We start from the raw sequence: 24,042 nt of genomic DNA, 5'->3' as shown, positions 1-24,042 counted from the left end.
CTGATTTTGTAAGCTTTCAAATAGGCAAAATAAAAGTATTTTTAAAGAAGAAATAAGCATCTTTAAATATTATTGCACTTTTCCTAGAAAAGGCCAACATTTTAGTATGTATTTCCATTAAAATTTAGATAAATTCTATAAAAATATAATTTTCACCTTGCATCCCACAGGACTCAAAATAAATATGAGTGTCTAGCCATGTTAGCCATTAGAGCTTCTAATGGGAAACACTTACAGAGAGAACTTTCATTATAAGTAATATGCTATCCAACAGTTTCCTGTGCTGTCCTTTGTGATGCAAAATAAAAATGGACCAGAAACTGTACCAAGATAACAGTTCCCAGCAGATACCAAGTATTGCTGATATTATGAAATAAACTGTTATTAATAATTAGATACTGATTTATATAGTTTATGGCCTAATCCTATAAAGCATTATGGTGCTCCAACTCTGAATTTTTTTGTCCCATGGTTCCCTGTCAGGTATCCAGAATCATGTTTTGAAAGCATTACTTTCCTGCAGCACAGCAGAAGAGACACCTGGGTGGCCTGGAAAACAGCCAGCACAGCATGTCTTGACCTCAACATAAGACAACTGAAGTTAACCAGGGGAAAAATGGTTTGTCCCAAATCTACAATCCTGCCTCCTTCTAAAGCAAAGCTCTACCTGAGGGTTACCTCTAAAGACAGGGCTCTACCCAGGGCTGTCTGAGAGATGCCTCCATCCAATCAGTATCTACACCCTCGTTCTTTTTATGAAAATAGGTCCCTGTGATCTTTCCTTCAAAACTTATGTTTTATTAAAACATAGCTGGAGGAGAAGCTGGCTTCCCATCTCCCTCTATATAACAACTCTGTGATTAGAGCACTAATGCAATCATGGGATTCATCTCTGCTGCCCTGAAAGGCCCCAATTTACAACTCTTCTCACCCCAGGGAGGACTCTGACCACCAGGCTGATGGTTATTTTAGAAGAGGCAGTCTCGACCCTTTTGCTGAAACAGTGCCCTTGAGCACAAATGAATTCAAGATTCCTTAGATCATAATCTTATGTTTAGTTTATTCCCAGGGCTGGGGCACACACTGAGTTTTCTCGGGATTATTTTTGTCTTCACTATGTTAAATTGTTGTGAAATACATACAATATCCCCCTAAAAAAATTAATTACAAAAACAAAAATAAGAGTAAAAATAAAAATAGTCCTGGGATTAAGTCCCATTATTACCACAGTGACCCTTCTGCATTTTGTCAAAAATGCAGTCATGTCAGGGAGTTGGGGCACACTCCACGAGTAACCAGGGGGCCAAGCTGACCAAGACACTCAGGCAGAATAACATTGCAGGTCTAGAGGACCTGGGTGGGCATGAACAGTCCTGAACGGCCACTTAGGAGTCCCAAGTGGAAAAGCAACTAACTCTAAGGCAAACCTAGTGCTTTGAGGTTTAGGCAAATTCTTAGAAGAGGTTTTGTGAATCACAGCTGTTTGTTCACATGTTTGAATTCTACCCGATTCCCACATTTCAACCATCCACATCCTTTTATTGACCAAAACACAAGTATTGACAGAGACATCTTTGTGCTCCCAAAATATCTTTTTATTTAGGAAAAAAACAGCAGCAGTTACTGAAGATCATCAACATTGAAAGCATTGAGTGGCTACCTTCACAGAATAATGCCTGTCACAGCTTATCTGACAGACTGATTATTCAAAGTCTGGTGCACCTATGGTTGGGAATCATATTACAAGGCTTAGGGTTTCACACTTAAACTGCCCTGTCTGTCCACAGGAAGAATTATGCTAAATCCCGTTTTCACTTCACAATATTCCTCAGGTGAAAATTTAACTTTGGAGAAGTAAAATGTTTATTTTGACATTGTGACTGATGTCTGCTACTCTGTGAAAGAAATATTAATAAAAGGCCTCATTAACTAGATACTGTAAACTCCAAACCAAAGACATGTTTCTCTGAAACTTCCTTATTCTGGGCACATTCTCTTTAGGCCCTTACAGAATCTTTACATTTCTAGAAACCAAGTGTACTTTTGTCTCTAAACAGCACAGTAATGAGGTGTTTATATTTTCACCTATAGCAGAAAGAGCTTTTTCACTAGATTTAACAAGAATACAAGAAAAAAAAAAGCTAAATTTATCCTATTTACTCTGGGTTTGTACACTTATTTACTAAGATCTAGTGGCACACCTTGTAATTCCTAGTTAGGTATTCAAAATTGCAACATGACTACAAGTTAAATATAATTTGTGAAATATATGCCATATTTGATAAAAAATGCATGTAGTCAGAATCATATGATTTAATTTGCATAGATGTAAAAACGGAATTTATTATACACAACCTATATTCATAAAAGTAGACAGTCACCTGGTTTATCTTCACTGGTTTAATCTGGCAGTGTCTCATTACAGGCAACAGAATTTTTAAAAGCAGCCAAGTGGAAGTAGAAGAGAACAGACAACATGCAGTAAAAGTGGTTCACACAAATATTGATATATCTCCTTCAATCCTTTAAAAGTTATACTTTTGGACTTTCAGATGGAAGAAGGAGACAGCAGCCAGGCAAAACAGAAGTGAGTCTGACATCACTGATGCATCTGCAAAAACTTGATCTACTTTTCCAAAACGCAAAGTTTTACAAGGAAATCTACAGGATACACTTTGGTTTTTTAGGTAATCCAAAGACCTCCTGTAACAGAGATGTGGAGCAGAAAGCAGTTACTATCTTGGAGAGAGGCCAAATGGACTGAGGTACTGTGTAGCATAAAGGCCTGGAAACATGGACCTTCACTGTATGATTGGAGAGAACTTAAACTAGTTTGGAGACAGAAAAATGAATATGTTATTATTTACATGATGCCCACTTCAGTAAAGAACTTTTCAGAATAGACATTCAAGTAGCAAGGTCATATAGGCCTGAGCTCAAGAGATTGGTGTCTAACCAACAAAGAGTAGAATAACCAACCTACTGCAGAAATGCACTAAAGATATATTCAAAAAAAGACATCTGACTATCTTCCACTGAGCTACTAGCAAAATGAAACATCAAAAAAGGTTGTGGCACAGATGGCAATGGCCACTTGCATTTAAGGTATGCACAGAAGGCTACTTCAGCATGGTTGTAACTGTTGATTATCAATTTCATCTACAACAGATAACATTTAGAACTAGTTGGAACACAGTTCAAACCAAGTCTTAACGTTTCATCAAGCTGCTGAGACATCCATGTGTACTCCATGCCAATATGCAGGTTTCTTTGCTATGTTTCACAAATAATACCATATAAATAGTTTTCAAAACGTAGGCTGGAGCTTTTGTATGTTAAGAAGGAAAAAATACCCAAATGTTATTTTCAGTTTCTGATGTGCTCAGCTTAAGCAAACCATGATGAAAGCAAGCAATTATAAAGAATGATAGGTGGCATGTGGTGGTTTTCACTGATATAGCATTATCCACACACTACAAGCTGGAAATAAACCATTCTTGATAATGTACATATTACTTGAGAACGACACAAGTATCTGAGCACTACTGAGAGTTCTGTTCCTCATGTATAATTTCAGGCAGAAGATGGCCTTCTCTGTCAACGATGGGTCAACATACCTTTCAAGTAGGCACACGTTCCTACAGCGTTTCTTCTTGGAAATGAACATTTCGTTTCAAGCCCCAGGTAATATCAGATACAGAAAAAAGCTCACATATATATGTATTTGGTCTCTGGATCCATGTGGATTCTTTTAACCCCACTCTACTCCTCGCTGAACTTCACTTTCCACCCCTCTGTACTCATGTCTAAACATAAAGGTATTTACATGTCTGAAAGGAACTGGAAAGCAACTGTGATATTTCCCAGAGGATTTTAAAGCTCTTCTCACACAAAACCAACACATCATTATGTCACAGTGGCACTTCAATGAGGGGCACCTCAGGAAGGGCCTCTGACATGGTTATGATTAGCAGATTCGTCACTTTCATTACCTCACTTGTAAAAGAAAGACTGGAACAGAAATATTTTCAGTTAGTATTATCCTTCCCTGGAATCAGTTATGTCTATAGGCCTTATAGGATGTGCCATCAATAGGATGGTCTTTGGATAAATGTACTGTTATACACTGCTGGAAGTACCTAAAACTGATGGGTCTTTGAAATCGTGTGTGTATCTGCTGTTCCTTGGCAGGTTCTAAATCCACAAATTCATGAGTGGCTTATTGTGATTCATATGTCACTTTCATTTTTGGCAGGTAATGCTAATGGTATTGGAGAATGACTATTTGAATGAGATCTGCACCCACTTCTCTCAAATCAGGACTCTAAAAATGCTCAGAAAGGAGCTGTCAGCATAAATAAAAAAATAATTTAAAAAGAATGTATACTTATTCTGTATAGGCTTTCAACTGCACAATTCGAGACATCAGGGATGAGCAGGATGAACAGGACTTTCTGTAGTTCCTTTCTAAGCATTTTAGCATCTATAGCTCCTTTCTGAGCATGTAGAAGGCTGGGCAAGGAAACATCTAGGGGGGGAAATTGAGGAAGAGGAAATATCTATGTGTCAGTAATAGGAAAGTTATATTGTACATCTGGTTTTTAGGCATGCTTTGATGACATGCCACAGCTAAAGGGCAGGCAGTATATGTGTTGCTTCAGTGACATGAATGACACAACTTTGTAAAACTCACTGCTTAATGACATAAATCGTAACTCTCAAACACAGTATACGGTTGTCCCATATGTATTTCAGTGTTTAGACTCATACTAGGTATTTTGATACTGAAAGCACTGAAGGAGCACTATGCTGAAAACCAGTGCACACTGGGTAAGCAAGAGCACCTTATCTGTACTAATGCTGGACTTCCCATCATAGCTTGTTGGTTTGTAACAATATCATAACATTTAGCTAATATTGTTTACAGCAGCCCAATGACAAGCAATTCTATTCCCATTACTGCTCACAGTCTGGTATTAAATATTTGTTTCCAAAGTAAACTGCCTGATGTAGCTGAAAAGTATTACCACACTTTTTTTAAAAAAAGCTGAATAAACCTTACCTGTTAAAAACAAAATGTGACCTTAAAAAAAGTGTGTGTGTTTTGACTAATATACAAAGTTGATGAAAAATAAGGTTTATGCTACATTTCTATTTTAAAGAGATTTTTTCAATAGTGCACTTGAGGATCTTTAAAAGGGAGCTTGGTCTAAACTCAGTTACAGTTCTGGATCTGGTCTTAAATCCATGTGTAGCCTCAGGCAAATGTGTTAATTTTCCTGTTTCAGTTTCCCTGACTTTAAAGTGGGGATAACGTGACTAACCCAAATAGCTTAGCTGCAATTTGTAGCAATGAGTAACTTGATTATTAGATTTCTGAGACATGAAACATTATTATTATTAGGGCTTACTGACCAGCCAGTCAGAAATGTGATACAAATAAAGGAGATGGGTCTTTGACAATAGAAGGATGTAGGTTAGTCAGTCAGTCAGTCAGAGTAGCTCTGCAAGGAGGCAACTCCAGGGAGTGGAAAGTTGGACCTATAAAAGAGTGAATGTCCCCTTTGTACTGATCTCCTATTTATTACCCCATGGTATCAAAAGACCAAAAAAAGCTAAGTCCTCTCTGAGAAATGAAGAGGTCCAAAGCACTACAACAAATCAGCTGCAGGCAAATAAATTCTTATCTGTGTAAATGAGCTCAATGTTATTTTCTAGTGGAAATGTTAGAATTTATTAAAGACCTAGGATTTTTATTTAAAATGAGAGAGTAGGGGATGATATGTTTTAAGCAGAGAAAAAGTCAGAGGACTGATAACATGGAGATAAAAGGGTGAATTAATTTCTGGTGTTGTTGCAGTAATTTGGTATTCAACATATTGAGTCCAAATTCGCACCACTGTACCTAGTATAAATAGTAGTGCCTTTTAATAACTGTGACGAAAATACTCTCCCCACTGGCAAGGTCAATATTATTAATTGCTATTCCTATTATTAACCTTTGGGCTTGTGTATCCTCCATGGATTAATGATTATTCAATAACTGAGCTACAAGGTTAAGTTACTAATAGCAATTAATAGAAGGACATACTGCTGGCTAACTAGGAAAAGCAATGACAAATCAACTTCTTGGCCTTGGTCTTGTTTGATGGAAAGGTGCCTATGGGAATTGTACCTGTCAGTTCCCAGAGCTGAAAGACAAAATCTGCCTCAAAGTTGAGACAAATAAAAAACGGAGATCGGGCTGACATCCGGGGTCCCCTCTCTTGTCAGTCTCCTAGGGAATAAGAAACAGCCTCAGCTTTCAGGGAAACATGCGTTCATTGTTCATTCTCCAGTAGCTCCACTTCCAATCCTACATCAGTGAAGAGGGGAAAGAAGGTCTTAAAAACAAAAAAAGGAGAGAAAAGTACTTCCCCTAGGAGAAGTTTCATGAATAAAGGCAATTCTCTAACAGCGTTACAGAGCACGTGGTGCCAGGTGAAACACCAGGCAGGAGTAGCACAGTGATGCGGGACTCGGCCCCGCTCCCGGCCCGACGGGGCAGCGGGACTGCCGGCAGGCAGAGGCCTCCGGGGGATGCCTGCCCGCACCCGGGCATCCCCAGCCCGCGGAGACCGCCAGCGCGGTAGCGGAGCTTCTCTCCATCAGCCACCTCAAATCGCGGGTAGTCGCGGAGCGCTGCCTGCCCCAAAGGGGCTGCCGCCGGGGCTCTGGGAGTAGCGGCGGGGGGCGGCCAGAGGGCGCGGGGACAGCTGTGGAAATAAAGGAGCGGGGGAAGGATGGAGAGAAGGGGGAAGAAGGGGGCGGGGGCGCGGTGCCGGGGAAGGCAATGCGGGGACGGTGGAGGGTTTCGACCCGAGTTCCGGGGAGAAGGGGGACGCGGCAGGCATGGGTAAACGCACACCACCATCCCCCGGCACTTCCACCAAGTCAGCCCCACCGCCCCGCGGGGCCGGGAGCCGCCGGAGGAAGGAGCCGCCGCGCACACACACAAACACACGCCACCGCTGCGCCCCAGCCGCCGCTCGGTTCTCCCCCCCTCCCACCGCCGCCGCGCAGGCAGGAGGCAGCGGGCGCGGAACAGAGCGGGCGGCGCGGGGCTCGGGGACCCCGGCCCCAGTCGGACCGGCCTCCAGCGGCCGCGCTGCCCCGACGGCACCGCCGCCCCCTCCCCGGGGGCAGCGCGCACCTCCCCGCCTGGAGGGGCCGTACGAGGCAGCAGGCGGGGGGAACGCGGGCACACACACACACACACACAGCTCACACACATATACACGCACACGCGCAGGCACACCCGCACAGACACACGCAGGCAGAGGCAGGGCTGCCCCACGCCGGTACCTTGCTGCCCTGGTGTTTTCCGTCCGGGCTCCTCCTTGCTGAGGCAGCTCGGGAGCGGAGCCGAGCGGGCGGGTGCGTGTGCGTGTGTGTGTGTGTGCGTGCGTGCATGCGTGTGCCTCTGTGTGTGTATGTGTGTGTGTGTGTGCGTGTGTATGCGAGAGCGAGCGAGCGAGAGAGACTCTCCCCCCTCCCCCTCCTCCTCCTCGCTCTCCTTCCTTTAAACGCCCACTCCTGATGGGTGAAAAGACAACTTGAACTTCAGTGCAATTAACTTCGCCGGCGCCTCGGAAGCCGGAGGTGTCGCCGGCCTCGCCCGCCGCGCTCCCATGAGTGAGTTGGTCCCGCTCCTTCGGCGTCTCTCCTCGGGGACGTGGGGGACGGGGGGGACGGAGCCGTGCCGGGGGCACCCGCCGCGGCGATTTACCCGGCTGTGCCGGCCCGGGAGGGCGGGCGGGAGGGAGGCGCGGGGCGGGTGGCTGCGCCGGGCGCTGCCGCTGCCGGAGCCTCCCGGCCGGCACGGGCTCACACCTGCCGCCGCGCCGCTGCCGGTCGGCGGCTCCGCTCCGCTCCGCTCCCTTGCCCGCTGCCGCCTCACCCGCCGCTGGCACGGGGGGAGCGGGGGGAAGTGGGGGTGGGGGCAGAGGGAAAAAAACCCCAGAAGTTTGGCAAAGTTCTTACCCAGCTTCGCGCGCCTCCCGGCAGCGGCGGGCGCGGGGCGGCGGCGCCCCCGACGGCGCGGGGCGAAGCGGCGGGGCCGGGGGTCGCGGGCGGGGGGCGGGGGGGTCGCGGGGTGGCGCTTCCGCGGGGCGCGGGGGTTGCGCGGGCGGCCGAGCGGCCGCTGCTGCCCCAGCCGGGGGCGCGCCCGTGGCGGTGGGTGGCACGTCCCCCCCGCCCGCCCGCGGCACGACCCGCGGCTGCCGCTGTCACGGGGAGCAGCGGCAGCAGCTCGTCTGTGTGCTCCAGGATTTACTTTTGATTTTTCCACTCCGTCTCCGAACCCGGCACCCGAGGTTTTGCTAAATCCTCGCCCCTTTGTCGTCGTCTCCGCCGGCTGCCGGGGGGAGCGCTCCTGACAGGCACCTGCCCGACCCGGAGTTTCCCTCTGCCAGTCTCCAGCTTTTTCTGACTGCGGGAGAAACTTCGCTACAATCTAAGTTTTCTGAAACACTTTGCACCAGCTCCTAAGCTGAAATGAGTTTAAACTGAGAAAAGCTCTCCTCCGTGCAAGTAAGCGCAGCGATTCTGCGAAAATAATTCACAAATTCAGATGCAGAGACGTGTGATCTGGAGGTGCCCTTTCATTCTGGTCCGTGCTGCTTGGGTGGGAGTTAGTAGCGGCCCCTGATTTCTACTTTATATTATTTTGGTACAGCGCATTCATATATTTGTCTGCTGTAGTCTGCTGGCAAACATTAGCATTCAAGCTTACATTTTTGACAAATGTGCAGACAGGAATAGCATGAATAGGCATCTTAAATATTAACAACCTAAGCATCTGTTGTGAAACAAATTTAATATATTTACTCTGTTTTTCTCACATTGTTAGGAAAGGTTACAATAAGTGTAAAATTTCAGCTGTAGTTAGCACAAGGAATGCTTGGATATTTCACTATCAAGCATTTAACACAATCACCAGATAGAAATGTGTCAAATCAGGCGCACTATTCAAAAACAACTTGAAACTGTAAGCGTAGAGTGTATAGACACGAATATAGCATGTTCTCTTCAATTTCTATCTTCTAATTACTTTTCAGCAGTATTTGTAGAATTTGAGAATGCTCTTTCCAGTCCCGTATTCCTATATGCTCTTTAATATGTTTATACATACACACACTCATTTTCTAATTCACTTTCTATTTGAGATTGTTATGGATATTACCTTGCTTTTCAAGTTGAAGCAATGGTTTTGCAAGGAAATGTGAAATAACGTAGAGTAGGTAAAAAAATGAGCAGGCAGAAAATGCAACGTGTTCACATATAAGCATGCGTCAGAACAGATAGTGCACACACATAATAAGGCAATAGAAGAGAAATTAAAATCCTTGGCTAGTATGCTATGTATGCCCACTCTTCAGTACAGCTAGTGGAAAAAAAACAACTGACTCCAAGGAATTCCTCTGTCCCTGCAATAAAACTGTTCAGAGTAGAACAAGAGCACAGAAGAGCAAAGCCTCCAAAAAGGCTGTAGAGTTATTTCAGGAATCAGTGCATTCCTTCCCTTTTTCCCACAAGTTCAAATATGTAATAAATCAGTCCTTTGTATGCAAAATAGTTTACTGGAACATGCATGAATTTGTGCATGAATTTTGAAAAACTGGCCATTTCCTTTTTATATTCTTTGTTCTTGATACTTTAAATAGCAAAGTAACTCTCGCAGTTTCCCCTCTCATGCTATTTTAGCGACTCGTGTGAATCCTAACCTGCTGCTGTGCTCCCGAGAAAGCAGTGTGAAGCAGAGTCGATCTGTAACTCACTGATGGGACATAGTGCTTTGGCAGTATCAGAAGCAGAGAGAGCCTGCCACGCCAGCCCCAGCTTGTACACAAGCAGGGCACCTCTTTGGTTTGCAGCGTAGGCCCAGCGGGTGAGAGGATGAGCACCTGCCCTGTGTGGCTGTGCTTCCCAAGGCAGCATCAGCCCTGCCTGCAGCCCTGCCAGCATCCCACAGGCACCAGCCACCACGTTCAGCCCTGCTGAGGACGTGGGCACATCCACCCCTGCAGCACGAAAACCTCTTTAGAGAGGTTTCTCTAAAGAAAATGTTTCTCACACATTACAGGTTTGGGATAGAGAGGGCTTTACATGTGTGAAACTGCCATTTAGAAGATAATCAGATGAAGTCTGGTGTTCTTGTTAAAAAAAAAGACCAGCAAAAAAACCTCACCAAATCTTTAAATGTATCAACTACTTGGTTTTTCAAAGTACTGTTACCTTTTTAATGTCACCTATTTTTTTAGTCAAAGTATTGTCAGAGGAATTTGAAGTAATTCCGTAGGTTTCCAGCTGTATTTGAAAAAAAAGAAAATTAAGAAGATTACTTTATTAATAAAATAGTTCATAATATATAGAAAAATACATTAAAGTAGATTTCTGAATTAAAACTGGAGGAAATACGACTTCTGAAATGTTTTAGTCATATTTCTAGGAACTATGGTATTTTAACATAGACTCTAGTGAAGCATTTTATTGCTTTCTTGTATATAACTGCTGTTGCTCTCTCTAGATATATTTAATATATATCCAGTGAAGCCACAAACTTTCCTTCTACAACAGTTTAAACACATCTGGAACATTTTACTTTCTTATAATTTATGTTAATAGATGTAGAGTGTATATACAATCTTCTCAGACATCATTGCTTTTTCCAAAGGGGAATTTTTTTACTTTCAGTCAGGGAATATATTTATAAGAACAAAATAACTCAAAGTATAGGCAATTCCATATATCATTTTATTTTCTGTTATATTAGGTTGATTATATAAAGCTTTCATTTAGAGCGATGGGATGATGAAATTACAGAGGAGTGATTGGCTTTTGTTTTTTCAAATGGTTCAAGTTGAGGGCTGCAAAAATGAATGTTTTTTGTAAAGTTCTTTGAGTGCGTAATATTTTTCATAGAATTCTGACAAATTAATTTAATAGAAAAGCCACAAGTCTCTTAGCCAGGTAAAATGGAAGTTCTGTTTTTGCCGTTATAGGCATCAGGCTTCAGTAATCTGCTCCTCTTGTGGAATGAACACTTTCTACTTAAAGCTATCATGCACCTACTGTTTATTTACGCTGCATTAAACTGACAGCACGGCAATCAGAGGAAAAAATATGACTTACTTTCCTGAAGTAAACACCAGTTTATAGGTTAGTGCCTGTATTTATATTCCTGTCGCCACTAAATAATGGCTGTCTCCATTTTAATATCTACCTGTGGTGTTACCCAGGGCAGCTGGCTCTTCCTTGTTTAAAACAAGCAAAAAAGGAAGGTGGGGGTGAGGAAGAGAAGAAAGTTTTGTTATCATTCCACTCTAAGAGGAACTTAATAGAAAAGTGATTCAGTATTCGTTTCTGTGGCAAGCCGAAGCCAGTTTTAAAGACATAGTATTCAGTTTTACTTGATGTAATTGAATTGCATCTCAAACAGGGAAAACAGAATTCCTTAACAGTATTTGTCTATCCAAGACACTGTAATTGTATATTCAGGCAATGGCAGATTAAGGGCAGAAGCATTTTATTAATAACTGAAAGCACATATGTGTGTGTGATGAAAAATGTTCTGCAAATCTGTCACTATGCAATCAAGTGCATTTTTTAAACTTTAGTTGTCACAAAGTTGCTACTGAGTCTAAAAAAAAAAAAAAGAAAAAAAGAAAGAAGTAAAACAGTTTGACGGTTAAAGAGTAACTTACAGTTCTTACTGCCTGCTATATGGAAACTTTGCAACTTTATAAAGTCAGTCTCAGAAAGCCCTGTTGATGTTACCTTTAATCTTGGAGTGATGAGTCCAAATAGCTGGAATTTGAACTGAAGATAACTGCAGTCAGAATAACTCACAGTTTGCAAAAAGCTTCTCTAAATTCTCTGTTGAAGGACTCCATTAATAACTTTTACCTGAGAGGTTAATTCCTCCCTCAGATTCTCAAAAGTATTATACCTAACACTAAGTTGGCTAGTTGGTCAGTTCCCTTGGCTGTGGTATCATGAACTGTCAACAGCCCTGACCACAACTTGTAACTGTTACTTCCAAGAGGCTATACTATGATGTTCCCTTCAAAAATGCTGGTGGTTTTGAACATTTGCCATCCTGTGGCATCAAGTTTACCACAGTTATCACCAACACTTCATTACATAATGGCTAGCCATTCTATTGCTTTGCAAAAGCCAGCTTTCTCATGGTTTCTGCACAGCATTGCTCTCAGTAGGTTTAAGTCTTGTTAGAGATTAATTTTAAGGAGACTTGCCAGCACTGATCTTGTACATATGTTCTAAACTGGTCCTTGTGCCCTGTGTCAGTTGTAACCTACTCTTAATCTGTTTTATCTGGTGCAGTGTACTAGGAATGGCATAGTAATAGTAGAGTACAGTAGTAGAGTGTAGTAACATACCTCAGGCACTGTCTGAATTCTAAATATTTCCTTTTAAACTTGCTGAGCCTGACTTTGTTCTCATGCACACTGGTGTGTCACTACAGAGCTTGGTTTTCACTGTTCCTGTAAAGGATCAATGTTAGGCATTCAGATGGGCTCAAGGACACACTAACACTTAGTATTTGCACCAAGGTCCACCTTGCAGCTATTTATTTAGAACACCAACGCACAGCAATCTCTCTGGAGATTGATTCCCCTGTGAAACACTGTGCATTTGTGTTTGCTGGGATGGGGACTGTAAGACTTGCTTTCACTCGAGTGCAGGCTAACTGCTGTCTCTGAGCTGTCATAAAGCACTGCTGGTGGCACCTCTGCACAGCTGTAGGCTCACAGAAGTTATCTCTCATTACCTCGTGCTTTGCTGCTGTGAACTGCAGGTTAGAGAGGCAGAGGAGCTTTGCTGGCCTGTGGATGGGCCTCTGTCACCCCAGCTGCACCTGGGTGCAAAACATCAGGATGGGCCACGTCTGTCAGCTGCATTTGCCTTACATAACTTTCAGGGACTATCTGCTCTATCTCTTTCCCGTGGCACATTATGACATGATGTGACCTGAGGAGATGAGGGAGGTGCTTTAAACCTCAAGTGCATCTCATCTTCCTGGGATCCTGCTCTGACAGGATTTATTTGGCCAGCAGCAATCATTTGTGGGTCCTTACACTTGCTGCTCGCTAGACGAAGTGGTGATGCACTCAGACCACCTGTGTTTGGAGGACTGTCTCATAATCTTTTCTGGTGTCTTTACTCCTGGTTCTGGTTTCAGCCCTGAAAAAAATGTGTAATTTTTGATTAATAACTGTCCATGCCATATTTGCCATCTTTGATGCTGTAACCCTGATTTTGAAAATGCTCAGCACATAACTTCATATGAAGGAAAAGGAAGCTACAGCACATTATCCTTTTATAAATGCGGCCTTAATATGCTCCTGGTTTATTTACCCAGCTATAAAATTAGTAGTATACGTGTTTCATAGAACAGTGAAGGAGTAAGTAATTCTTTATACTTGTAAATCAGTCCTAGAGTGGAAAACATTTTCAGCAGAAGTGCCAGGAATTGCTGCTCTGAACTCAAACCCACATGCAAAGGTATGAGAAAGGTATTTCCTTTTCAGTTACTGCACTTAGAATATATGTCTGTCATAATAGCCAGGTAATTAAAAACATTTTCAATGAAAAGGAGGAAAGTTCTAAACATCATACACACCCTATATTCCTACTTCTATTGCATTAAATAAAAGACGGAGAAGAGAGGAGGTGAAAGAGAGTGGGAGAGAGCGTGCATGCATGCAGGCTCTCAGAAGGACCAAAGGCAAAAACTGAAGTGGAGAGGAATTCCAGACTGAGTTTTAAAATGTTTATAATCAAAGATTAAATTAATATTTTTGTGGAGAGCAGTATTAGAAAGATTTTAAATCATTAGTGCTTTTCATCATAGGTGGGCTTTCTTGATAAATATATGAAGTCTCAAGAATAATTAAAGGCATCTTAAAACTTAAAAATGACAATTTTAGCTTCTAAGGATTCATTGTAATGTAATAATACTGTATGCTTTTTAGTGTTACTTCTGCACTAGACATTTAATTACAGTCTTTGTGAGACATGTTATCTGTATAGTAACCAGTGCATAAAAAGAATGATATTTACTTTTACATACAAGCTCTTGCTTGCCAGCTTTCTTTTTAAGATTATAGATTAAGATCTCTAATCCAGAATGTTCATGACTTCAATGAAAACAACTTAATTTTACACAATTTTGGGAAGGAATGGAGCATTTATTGTAATAGTACTACTTCTCTAGTCACACTTTTTGCAATAATACTTGAACTGCTGTTTAGCAGTGGGGTTTTTTTCTGTGCAAGGGCCCAAACTCAGCGTTTCTTTGCTTGTTCAAAGGGTAGATTTTACAATATGAAATGAAAAAGCATGTCTAATTTTTATATTGAGAAGCAGGATTAAAAAAATGTCTAAGCATAGCATGGTAGGTTTTTCACAGGTACAGTTTATTGCTGAGAGGAAATTTGGAGCTTGCTTTTGCTATGTTAGATATTGACTATTTTCTGAAACATACACTAGATAATATAAATTTATGGAGTTCGTAGCTTGGTCCACTCATTGCTATGGAAAAGTAAGTACAGTTGCAAAAAGGTGCATAAAATTAGTTTTTCTTTCGATATATTTCCAGTAACTGCGAAAAGTGCTTCTCGATATAGTGAACTTTCCACAGTTCCTAGGTTCCGCACTGCCATCATTGCAGGATGAGGCACAAGGGAAACCTGTTTTAAACTGTTTTAAAGCAGAGCTTTTCAGTTGATAATATGTATCATACATCTTCTTTTAGGTCTTGTTTTTCATTTCTTATCTAGCAGTTCTGTGCAGGAACAACATGATACAGGTTTTGAGCCCCTAGTTTCGGTATGCTTTGTAAGAAAATCTCAGAGTAAAGTCAATCGGTCAAAATCAATCTCTGTCCCATTGACTGTATTTTATTGACTTTCTGTTTCGTTTTTCTTCACTTGACTCACTGAATACTATAATCATCTTTGCCATTCCTGATGACTTTCGCTATAGTCTTTTCAAGAAAATGCTATAGCGTGTTTGCATTTGAAACTTGTGATTCCACTACTTTATTTGGGCTGCGAGCCCTACAAGTAACCGACTTCTGCACTGCTGCTTAAAATGACAATTAGGATACTCATAGGTGTAGTTATTGTTTTCTAAGCATTCCAGAAGAATTTTATGGATACTATGCAGGAGAATTGAACCAGTAGAATTTCTTTATATGTTTGGCAGGATGACAGATATGCCGTAAGAAGCATTATACTGTCTGATAAATTGCATTACCAAGCACTATTTCATATAGGTTCTGTCTCTTTAAAAATGCAGTCTCCTCTATTTGCCCTATTAATTGTTGATATGTTGCCATCCACGAGACAAAAATTAGAGCTGTAATTAAATAATCATGTGATGCTCCTTAGTGCCAGTGAGAGCAAACTCATTTTTCCAGGCCCTGATGGTCACTGATTATTGTATTACTACTGGCTTGCTTTATTTTTTTTTAATGGCTCTATATTGCTGGGTTACCTAACCACTGCCCTTCTTTTTAAAATTAAAGGAATTGAAGAACATTAAGCCACTTAATTGGCCAGTAGTCTGTGGGGATACAAAGTAGTCATACCTTCTCTTCTTTTTGGTCACTCAATTGGTTCTATGGGGAGAACTACATCAGTGGTGTGGTTGTGTGCCATTTAATTTACACTGGTGTTTTGGCTGGGATGGATGCATATAGGGAATGCCAGGAGAATTACAAAAGGAGCAGGGTATTAAAATTCAGAAATGATTAAAATTGAAATAAAAGGATGCTGCTGCTTTGCCAGTGCTCTGGCAGTCATAATGACACATAGAGATTAGTTTCCACCTTCATCTTTTCCTTCTTTCTCATTTCCTCTTGTTTATTGTTGACACATTTTCCTTATGTCTCTGCTTCTCAGTGCTTTTTTTTCACTGTTATATATTCCTACTTTTTCTCTTTCCTTAAGCATGGAGAAGCTTACTTAACCTTATTATAACAATAACAGAATAGGTTATTAATATTTAATATGCACATGATTAAAATTTCTCTCTTAAACATAGGTCAGCTCTATTATTAACTGACATGTTATTTTTCATTAAAAAATTTTTATTCTGCCCTTACGGTTTCTCAAACACCCTTTACTTTGGTGGTGATTTAACACATAATGTTTAGAAAACTGTGTTAGGCTAGTGAAAAAAAAGAACTTACCAGTCATGGATAATCAATTATGCATGAATTCAGATATAACAGATGGAAACTGGTGAGTTAAAGTTTCTCTTTAGCTTCGTGATTTTTTTGTTTTGTTTTTGTGACACCTGTCTCTTATGTATAGATAAACATCTAACATATCATACTGCTTTTCATGCATCTTTGTGTTTTTTGCTTTTTGAGTTTGGGTTTTTTTTTATTTCTTTTTGGTTTTGTTGGTGTGGCATAAACTTATTTTCCCCTGTTTATAACTTACTATTTTTAATTTGTTTGTCTGTGCGCATTTCTATACTGCCTGACTTTTCTAGGGCTGAAGTGTCCTGTGATGAAGCAAGCATTTAATCTTCTAATAAACTACACAATGTAATTTGACCTTAAAATTGTGTCAGCATGATATTTTAAATTATAGGAGTTCATTTTTGCCTTCAGCTGCTCATGGACCATAGTGTTATGACATTAAAGCAACAGGGTAGACTGCGGCTGGGCATATGTATTCATATATGCATATATGCACATTCTTGTGATTGTGATACTTATATAGGCGTTCCCACCAAAGGCATTAATTAAATTTCTTTCAATCATTTGACAATGAAGTAGATTGCTTTACTGCTTTTCCTTAAAAAGTTCAGTATGGACTGAATGCAATACTTTTTTTGGTCATGGAAAGATTTTTTCAGAACTCAATCAAGCAAAAATGACAATAACTCTTTTGATATGCCCACAGCAATGACCACTTGGTATTAAGTAAATGAAGATCTGAATAGGTTTTCTTTTTCTTTTTATACAAAAGTATCTAAAAGAGTTTTAAGCATGGGCTTAGATGTGAGTTAATTTGTGGCAGCATATTGAGCAATGCTTGTATTTGAAGGTTTTTGAAAAATAAGGGAGTAAGTTGATTTGGATGTTATTTTTCTATGACTATAATAATTTGGATCATTTCTTCACCTGGCCCCATCCACTTTGGAAGTGGCACATTTGCAGATGCGGTGCAGAGAGGTTTTCCATCTGTATATCCATAAAGGAAAAATGAATTGAGAGAATGTACTGCATCTGTCATGAGCAGAATATTCCAGAACTTTTCATTTTATCAACATTTCTGAAGGAAAAATCAAATAAATATAGGAAGGAGTTTGTAGTATAACCTGTCAGAAGCAAATTACAGAGAAGACATCTTTCCCCACAAATGTTTGCATTTAACACAGGAACTAACTTTTTACACACCTGTTACGACATTTCAAGTGTTTTCATGAGTACAAATTACTATCATAAATATTAACCTAATTTTGCCCTAAAAATACTGTATGCTAGTGAGTTTCAAACTGCTGCTCTCCATCTCAGTTTCCATTGTAGCCACTTAGCAGGAAATCTAGAAACATAGTTGCTTTAAGCAAATATATACATAAAATACTTCAATAGGTTTGTTAATTTCTATTTTTGTGTGTGTGTGTTTGTTTGGGGTTTTTTTTTTTTTGGTGTTTTTGTCAGGTTTTTTTTCTTTAATCAGAACAAGTATGTGTGACATTTTGAAGTTACTTGGTTTTGCTTTATGTTGTTTGCATTAAACTAGGCATACTCTGACACCTATATAAATGACCTTTATCTTAGTAACACTGCATATGCTAAACCTTTTTTAGTTAGCACCTGGTAATATTAACAGGTATCTTGTTCCTTAAAAGAGCTGAATATTAACAGCTAATTGCTCCTGAAAAGAACTGAAAAACTCATTTAATCTTTGTTACTGTGGAATCATCTGAGTTTGAGATTGGAAGGAGCCCTAGAATAAAATGCTAATTTGGCCAAAACCACCAACTTTCATTTTGTTTTACACCAAAACCACACATTTTGCATGTATTTCATGTACAGTGAATATTGACTCCTGTCAAGTTTGGCCATAATTAGATGCACAGTTTTACTTAAAAGGTTTTGAACCTTAGAAAAAGTGTAGCAGAACATGTGCAGAGTTCTGAGTTAATGAAACTGGAAACAGGACATTTCATGTGGTTTTGTGTTTCATAATGAAAGTTTGACATAGTTCAATTCATCAATCAGTTCTAACCATTTCCTTCGACTTAAAACTCTTCCATGTTTTCAGTTTGTGTCACTAGATTTTTAGTTGTACGATCAGGTCAGTGACAGAGATGATTCTCCTGTTGGTGAAGAATCCCTATATAAGAACTCACTGTGGTTTTAGCTCTACAATGAACATCTAAGCTCTAGATAATAATACTTAAATAATCCTCTGTAGGGCTAAGTGCAACAGTGCAGATATTTTCTACCGTAATGCAAAGCTTTGCTTGGGCAGTGTGATATTCATCCTTACCCAGAATTGTTGGATCAAATTTCTGTATTAGTAAAAGCATACTAACTGGGATAGAAGCACAGTGGTTGGAAGTGAGGGAAAATTAGTCACAAAATTGAAAGAAATAAGCAGAACCAGTTAAAAAATTGCAAACAACATTGAAAAACACTTTGGAGGTAACTTGGTGTAACTTTCCTTTTAACAAGTAAAAATAACAGGAACTGTGGCTTTTTATGTCCAGGGATCATGATTTACATACTGTTAAATTAATAGAGCTATTCAGACACATCCCTAAAATAACCACTTATCAACTGACTCTTTTAGGTAACAATTATATGCCCATCTCATGCCTAGGAGTTATCCAGTGCTGTGATGATGAGGGCTTTAACAGGAAACACTCTTTTTTCATCTCTCAGTGTCCCACATTAAGCATCTTCACATGAAAGACCTAAAAATTATACCTCTGGGGAGAAAGCTGTGAAATTAGTGACCTGCTGAACATATATTTATGACATGGGAAACTTGGCTGATCCTAAGATGCCAACTTTCCTCCTTTCTTCAAGCTGCCTAATTGCATAAAATATTATTATATAAAGCTCTATTGCATCTTTTTAATATATTTTCTTTTGTGGAAGTAGTTGGCTGTAGTTGCCACATGGAAATTATGAGCATAACTTATCAAGGTCCTAGTCTAGCGTTAAGGATGGAAGAGAATATGGTCTTCAAAATGCTTTTTTTAAAGTTGAAGCTTTTTATTTGAAGTGGTTCTGAAGTCCACAGTCATAAAACATAACGGCTTATATTAAATAACATATAGGTAGTGTTTGTGGGAGTTGATGTCCTACTATTGATAGCAAAAAGTGAACTCAGTTTGTCCACATAGCAGGCAAGAGACTGTACAATTTCAGAGTAAGATTTATGTGATTAACCATTAATATTGATTGCTGTGATCTTTTATGGGAAAGTGGGCACCTCTCTATTACAATTTTAAGCAGCTAAGATTTCTTGTGGCAACCAGGGGTGAAAGACTAACTATTCTAATTAGCGCTCTTGTTCACCCTTCACTACATCATGCCAAACATTTGTTGGATTTTACTCCACAATTGTCTTCCAGTATTTTGCCTCTCCATGACTCACCAAGAGGTGAACTGAAATAACTGTTGGGGCCACATCTGCAGAAGTATGTATTTACTTCAGTTGCACAAGTATCTTAGTCAAAATAGACATACAGCTATGAAATGACTCGCACAAAATGGTGCAGTAGTTTGACTAAAAGTAACTTGTTTTTTCCAAAATCACATTTTGCATATTCTTATTCAACTCCATTTTAAAAAAAGATTCCATGATTGAAGTACATTGCAGATAATATTTGCAGGAGTAAACGAGCCTCATCACAGAGGCAATCAATAGGGAGATGTCTATTTGTATATGATTTTACATATCTGCAAGCCAGCTGAGACATCCAGCTAAAAAATGCTGCACCATGGGACACTGTGTAGATATCTGATACTTCCCAGGAGCCTTGGGGTCTGTTAACTAATGAATGCATTACATGTAGCCATATATGTAGGTTTTTCACCTCTGACAAATATGGTAAGGATAATTTACTTCACTTAATAACCAATAAAGTGCAGTTCAATACAGCTGACTATCCTAAGTTAAATATTCATTTTACGTAACTGTTTCAGGACATGGTGTGTGAGAGAACACAAACGAGCAGAAATTGCTCATGCAAAATGTGAGAGGGGACGACAGCTTGTGCGCGATGCCTTTCAGTGCTATGAATTTCATTTCATAGCACTTTTGCTTTTTGACAGGCATCCTATCCAGGCTGGGGCAGGTTGCAGTCAAAAAAATCTAGGTTGGTATGTAACTTTTGAGTTCAGCGTGGGGGATGTCGCAGAATGCTGTGATTCACATTGGTGTGCATTGGATTCTTGGGTCGTATGTAAATTGCGATTGCCGCAGTCAGGTTGGTTGAAGCATTTGAGCGGTGTCAGGCAACTATTGTTGCTTAGGGCAAAGCAAAGGGGAAGTTAGTCTGAGGAGGCTGAAAAACAACTTCAGTCCGAGGCGCAAAACTTGTACGGCTGTGAGACTGCACTGGCACAACAGCGGTGATATGCTGAGGTTTGCACAGGCAGACGTGGGAAAGGACTGTGGGGTGCATCCTTCCCCTTCACCCACACTTCTGTCTAACCCACGTGGCAAGCAGGCATAAGCCCTCTGGGGCGTCACCCACCTTCCGGCCACAGATGTTTACCTTCAGAAAGCCACGGAATGGTACTGCCATGGCCCTGCTGTCCAGCGGTTACCATTACCCATAGATGTGCACCCATCACACCTTGCAGTGGAGGAAATGCATTCAAATTCCCACTGAAGAGAATTTCCCAGCTTCCCACTGCTGTTGCACAGCTCTGCATGACCTCCAGCATGGGGTAGTGCTTACAGGTTGCACAAAGGGCTGCAGCATTGTCAGAAGTACGTATATGTAAAAGCCAATCTGCCTGATCTCCCCAAAGAAATCTGATAAAAGAGAATACACAGCCATGCTGGTTTTGCTCTGCTGCCAGGTCATTTCTGTTTGCATTGCACAAGAGCCAAGCCTCAAGATTTGGGCCCATATTTCCTAATTTATTTTGAACAAGAAAATATTGGAACAGAGACCTTAGGAGGCACTGAGGCAGCATGCCACACTGGAGAATTTGTTTTGCTTTGCAGCTACTGAGACTGCTGCTCGAGAGTTAATTCACCATGGGGTTGAAAATACGCAGCCCAACTTTAAAAATTTGTCTTATTTCAACATAAGCTAGGGCAAAATGCGTTTATATATAATAAAAACAGTGCAACAACTTTATTAAGGATTAATAACCTTTATTAAGCATATATTTGCCTGCTGTACGTTGACTAGAAGCTATGAAAAATGTGATATAACTATTGCCGCGTGTTTAAATGATTGCCTGCATATGTATCCATGACAATATCTATTCATCTTCTGTTCTTTATATATGTTTTTATTATAAATATTTTTATTCTAGCTGAACATTTTAATATCAAAGTTGACATAGTGAAGTGCAAATTGGAATAGGTCAAATGAAAATCAGATATCTGTATCTTGAATTATTTCCAAGTAGTTCGGTATTGATAAGAGATATCTGATTGTTGTCTATCTGTCAAGATGTAGCAGCCTTCAGTAATTCGTGCTTTCTAGTCAAAGCAAGGGTTTCACGCTCAGCTTTCCAAGTCTGTAGTAAACACTTTACCAGGCATAAGTGGTGTATGGGAATTAGATTAATCCATGTGGTAGGGAGTTTATAAGGTTTAGTGCATATATGCAATTTCAAGAAGAGAGTTCTTTTCCATAATCATTTATCTCAAGCATAGGAAGCATATGCACGATTATATAATTAACAGAATATTTGTTTGTCAGTGTTTGGTTATGTGCGTAATAATATCATTATTAGGCCTTCTGTGCTCCTGTATTATCAGATTGTTATCTCCCTGCTTCTTTAATTCACCATCTCTGCTTTTTAGATTAATCACTTCATTTTAATCCAAACATTGTGTTGTTTTGGTTTGGTTTTTTGTTTTTGTTTTTTTTTTTTTTTAACCAGGAACAGAATGATTTGTGAACACCAAAGCAAAAGTTATTTTGAAAGATTTTAATCTTTTGTCGTTGTTATTTGGTTTTTATATTGTCATATCTGGTAATCATTTTTATAAGGTGGTATTTTAGTCCCAAATCTCGCTCCAGATCATATTTGCTCTATTCTAATCAGCTCTGTTTCTCTTAAATTATCTTCAGTGTCCTTTTCCTCCATCATACTGCAGGCAGCATACTGCCAGCTGAAACTCTCACATCCTTCATGATTTTCTTCTTTATGGCCAGTCTTGCTTACTGCTGAAGTTTAAGTTTACCTTATCAGGCTTTTCTGAAAAGGTTCAAAAAATAATGCCTTCATATTTTCCATTGTGCCCACAAAGTTTGAATTCAATTAATTAATAGTTTTCCTCCAAGTATTCAAATGTATTAGGAAATATATAGATATATATGTTTTTTTAAGAGGGACCGATTAATACTCTTATCTTGTTGAAAAAAGATTGGTTTCTAAACAAACAACCTGCTAGACAGTTACCCCTTGATCATATGTTATGGAAGATGTCATCTACATTTTCCCTTGTTTTTCTTTGTGAAACATGTTTCTTTGGTTTTGGGTTTTGGTTTTTATTTTTCCTTTTCAGCAGTCTCGGTAATGATCTTAGTAAGCCTTTTCAAGACACACAACATAGGTACAACTTTTCATGTTTCATACATATGCCACCTCCACTTGCTCTGCTTTGAATAATAGTATTATGTAACAGTGTATTCATTTTCCAACCTGGCATTTCTTTGCTTCTGAGATTATAATCTATTTTATGCACTACAGAATATGATAAATATTTCATGCGTTTAGCCCTATTACCATTTTCTTTTTCCTGCATGTCCTAAATGCTGTTTGTGCTTATTTTAGTAAACATTAATGTAATTCTTTACCTTGTCTTGATGTAGTCCTCTTCTTTAATAATAAGTAATATACGTGTAGGGCAAAATTTTCTCTTTATAGATTTAATGATTTGCCCTTTCTGTGTTCAGAGGCCACACTATTCTGTGTATTACAGGACTGGTATTAGCCTTCTCATTCAGTTTTGCTGCTGCCTCATGTTTGTATTTGGTTGTTGCTTTGTTGTCGGTTTTTTTAAAGTTACTGCCCTGAACATTTTGGTTATAGACCTGTCTATGCAGTAATTCATGTTTTGGTCGATGATGCAACTTTCCCTTTAGACATAGTCTATTCAAACACTATGCATTTTATCAATAAAGAAGTTTAATTTTCCCCTTATCACGCAGCTTGTACAAACTTGTTGCTTTCAAGTTTGTCTAGTTGGGTTACTTTCTCCCAAGTGCATGATGGGAAAAAGCCATGTCTGTCTCGCAGATACTTATTTTGTCAATACTTTACCACCTTTTAGCATTCACCTTTCAGGGCTGGCTTTGGGTCCCGCGCTGCGGACTTGACACAGGGGCAGTTTAGTGGCGTGGGGATGTGGCATCTCGCCGTCCCGAGCCCGGAGCGATGTATCGCTCTCACCCACGGTGTGCTGCAGCTTGCTCTGGCTGGCCGCGGCGCCCACCGGAGCCACCAGAGCCGCGGCGGATGATGCCCTCCGCGGTACGAGGCCGGTTTCACTCGGCCTCGGCCGCCTTTCAGAACCGTGGCTGGTGCTGTTCTTCCACCCCCGTCGGTATCGAAGGCGAGGGGAGGCAAAGAGAAACTTCTTTCCCCCACGTGGACGGCTGGCTGCCCGGGGCGGCCCCCGCGGCGCCCCCACCTGCGAGGCCGGGGCCGCCGTGCACCTGCCCGGCGCAGGCTCCGCGCGGAGGGGCGGGGGCTGCGCTAGCGCGGCGCACCCGGCAGCGCCGGCAGGATATTGTTCAGCCTTCACC

The 24,042-nt window shown here is 40.6% G+C and overlaps 2 protein-coding genes across 7 annotated transcripts in view; one reads left to right on the top strand and one right to left on the bottom strand.

Annotated features, from left to right (window-relative positions):
* Positions 1-1,573: 1,573 nt before the first annotated feature.
* LOC115493557 (uncharacterized) lies at positions 1,574-20,850 on the bottom strand. Its single transcript, XM_072924249.1, has 5 exons — positions 20,800-20,850; positions 10,276-10,347; positions 8,077-8,494; positions 7,345-8,017; positions 1,574-6,755 (listed from the first exon to the last, which is right to left on the bottom strand). The coding sequence occupies exons 1-5, from the start codon at positions 20,848-20,850 to the stop codon at positions 6,431-6,433; spliced, it is 1,539 nt and encodes a 512-aa protein (XP_072780350.1). The 3' UTR covers positions 1,574-6,430.
* Positions 7,539-24,042, top strand: part of SATB1 (SATB homeobox 1) — a 91,820-nt gene continuing 75,316 nt past the window's right edge. For all 6 annotated transcript variants that reach the window (XM_072925694.1, XM_072925692.1, XM_002196727.7 and 3 more), the window contains exon 1: positions 7,539-7,674. The gene's annotated coding sequence lies outside the window, so the exon portion shown is untranslated. The remainder of the gene's footprint in view (positions 7,675-24,042) is intronic.

Source organism: Taeniopygia guttata, chromosome 2 (assembly GCF_048771995.1).
Source record: "Taeniopygia guttata chromosome 2, bTaeGut7.mat, whole genome shotgun sequence".
NCBI lineage: Eukaryota > Metazoa > Chordata > Aves > Passeriformes > Estrildidae > Taeniopygia > Taeniopygia guttata.
This window is presented reverse-complemented; position numbering and strand designations above follow the sequence as displayed.

What these genes read in the sequence shown, in the direction of transcription:
- LOC115493557 (XM_072924249.1), bottom strand. Translation starts at nt 20,850, where the DNA reads ATGGCAGTACCATTCCGTGGCTTTCTGAAGGTAAACATCTGTGGCCGG. An exon ending in CCGCCGCTTCGCCCCGCGCC is followed by an intron (nt 8,018 to 8,076) that starts GTCGGGGGCGCC and finishes AAGCTGGGTAAG; the next exon opens with AACTTTGCCAAACTTCTGGG. An exon ending in GAAAACACCAGGGCAGCAAG is followed by an intron (nt 6,756 to 7,344) that starts GTACCGGCGTGG and finishes TTATTTCCACAG; the next exon opens with CTGTCCCCGCGCCCTCTGGC.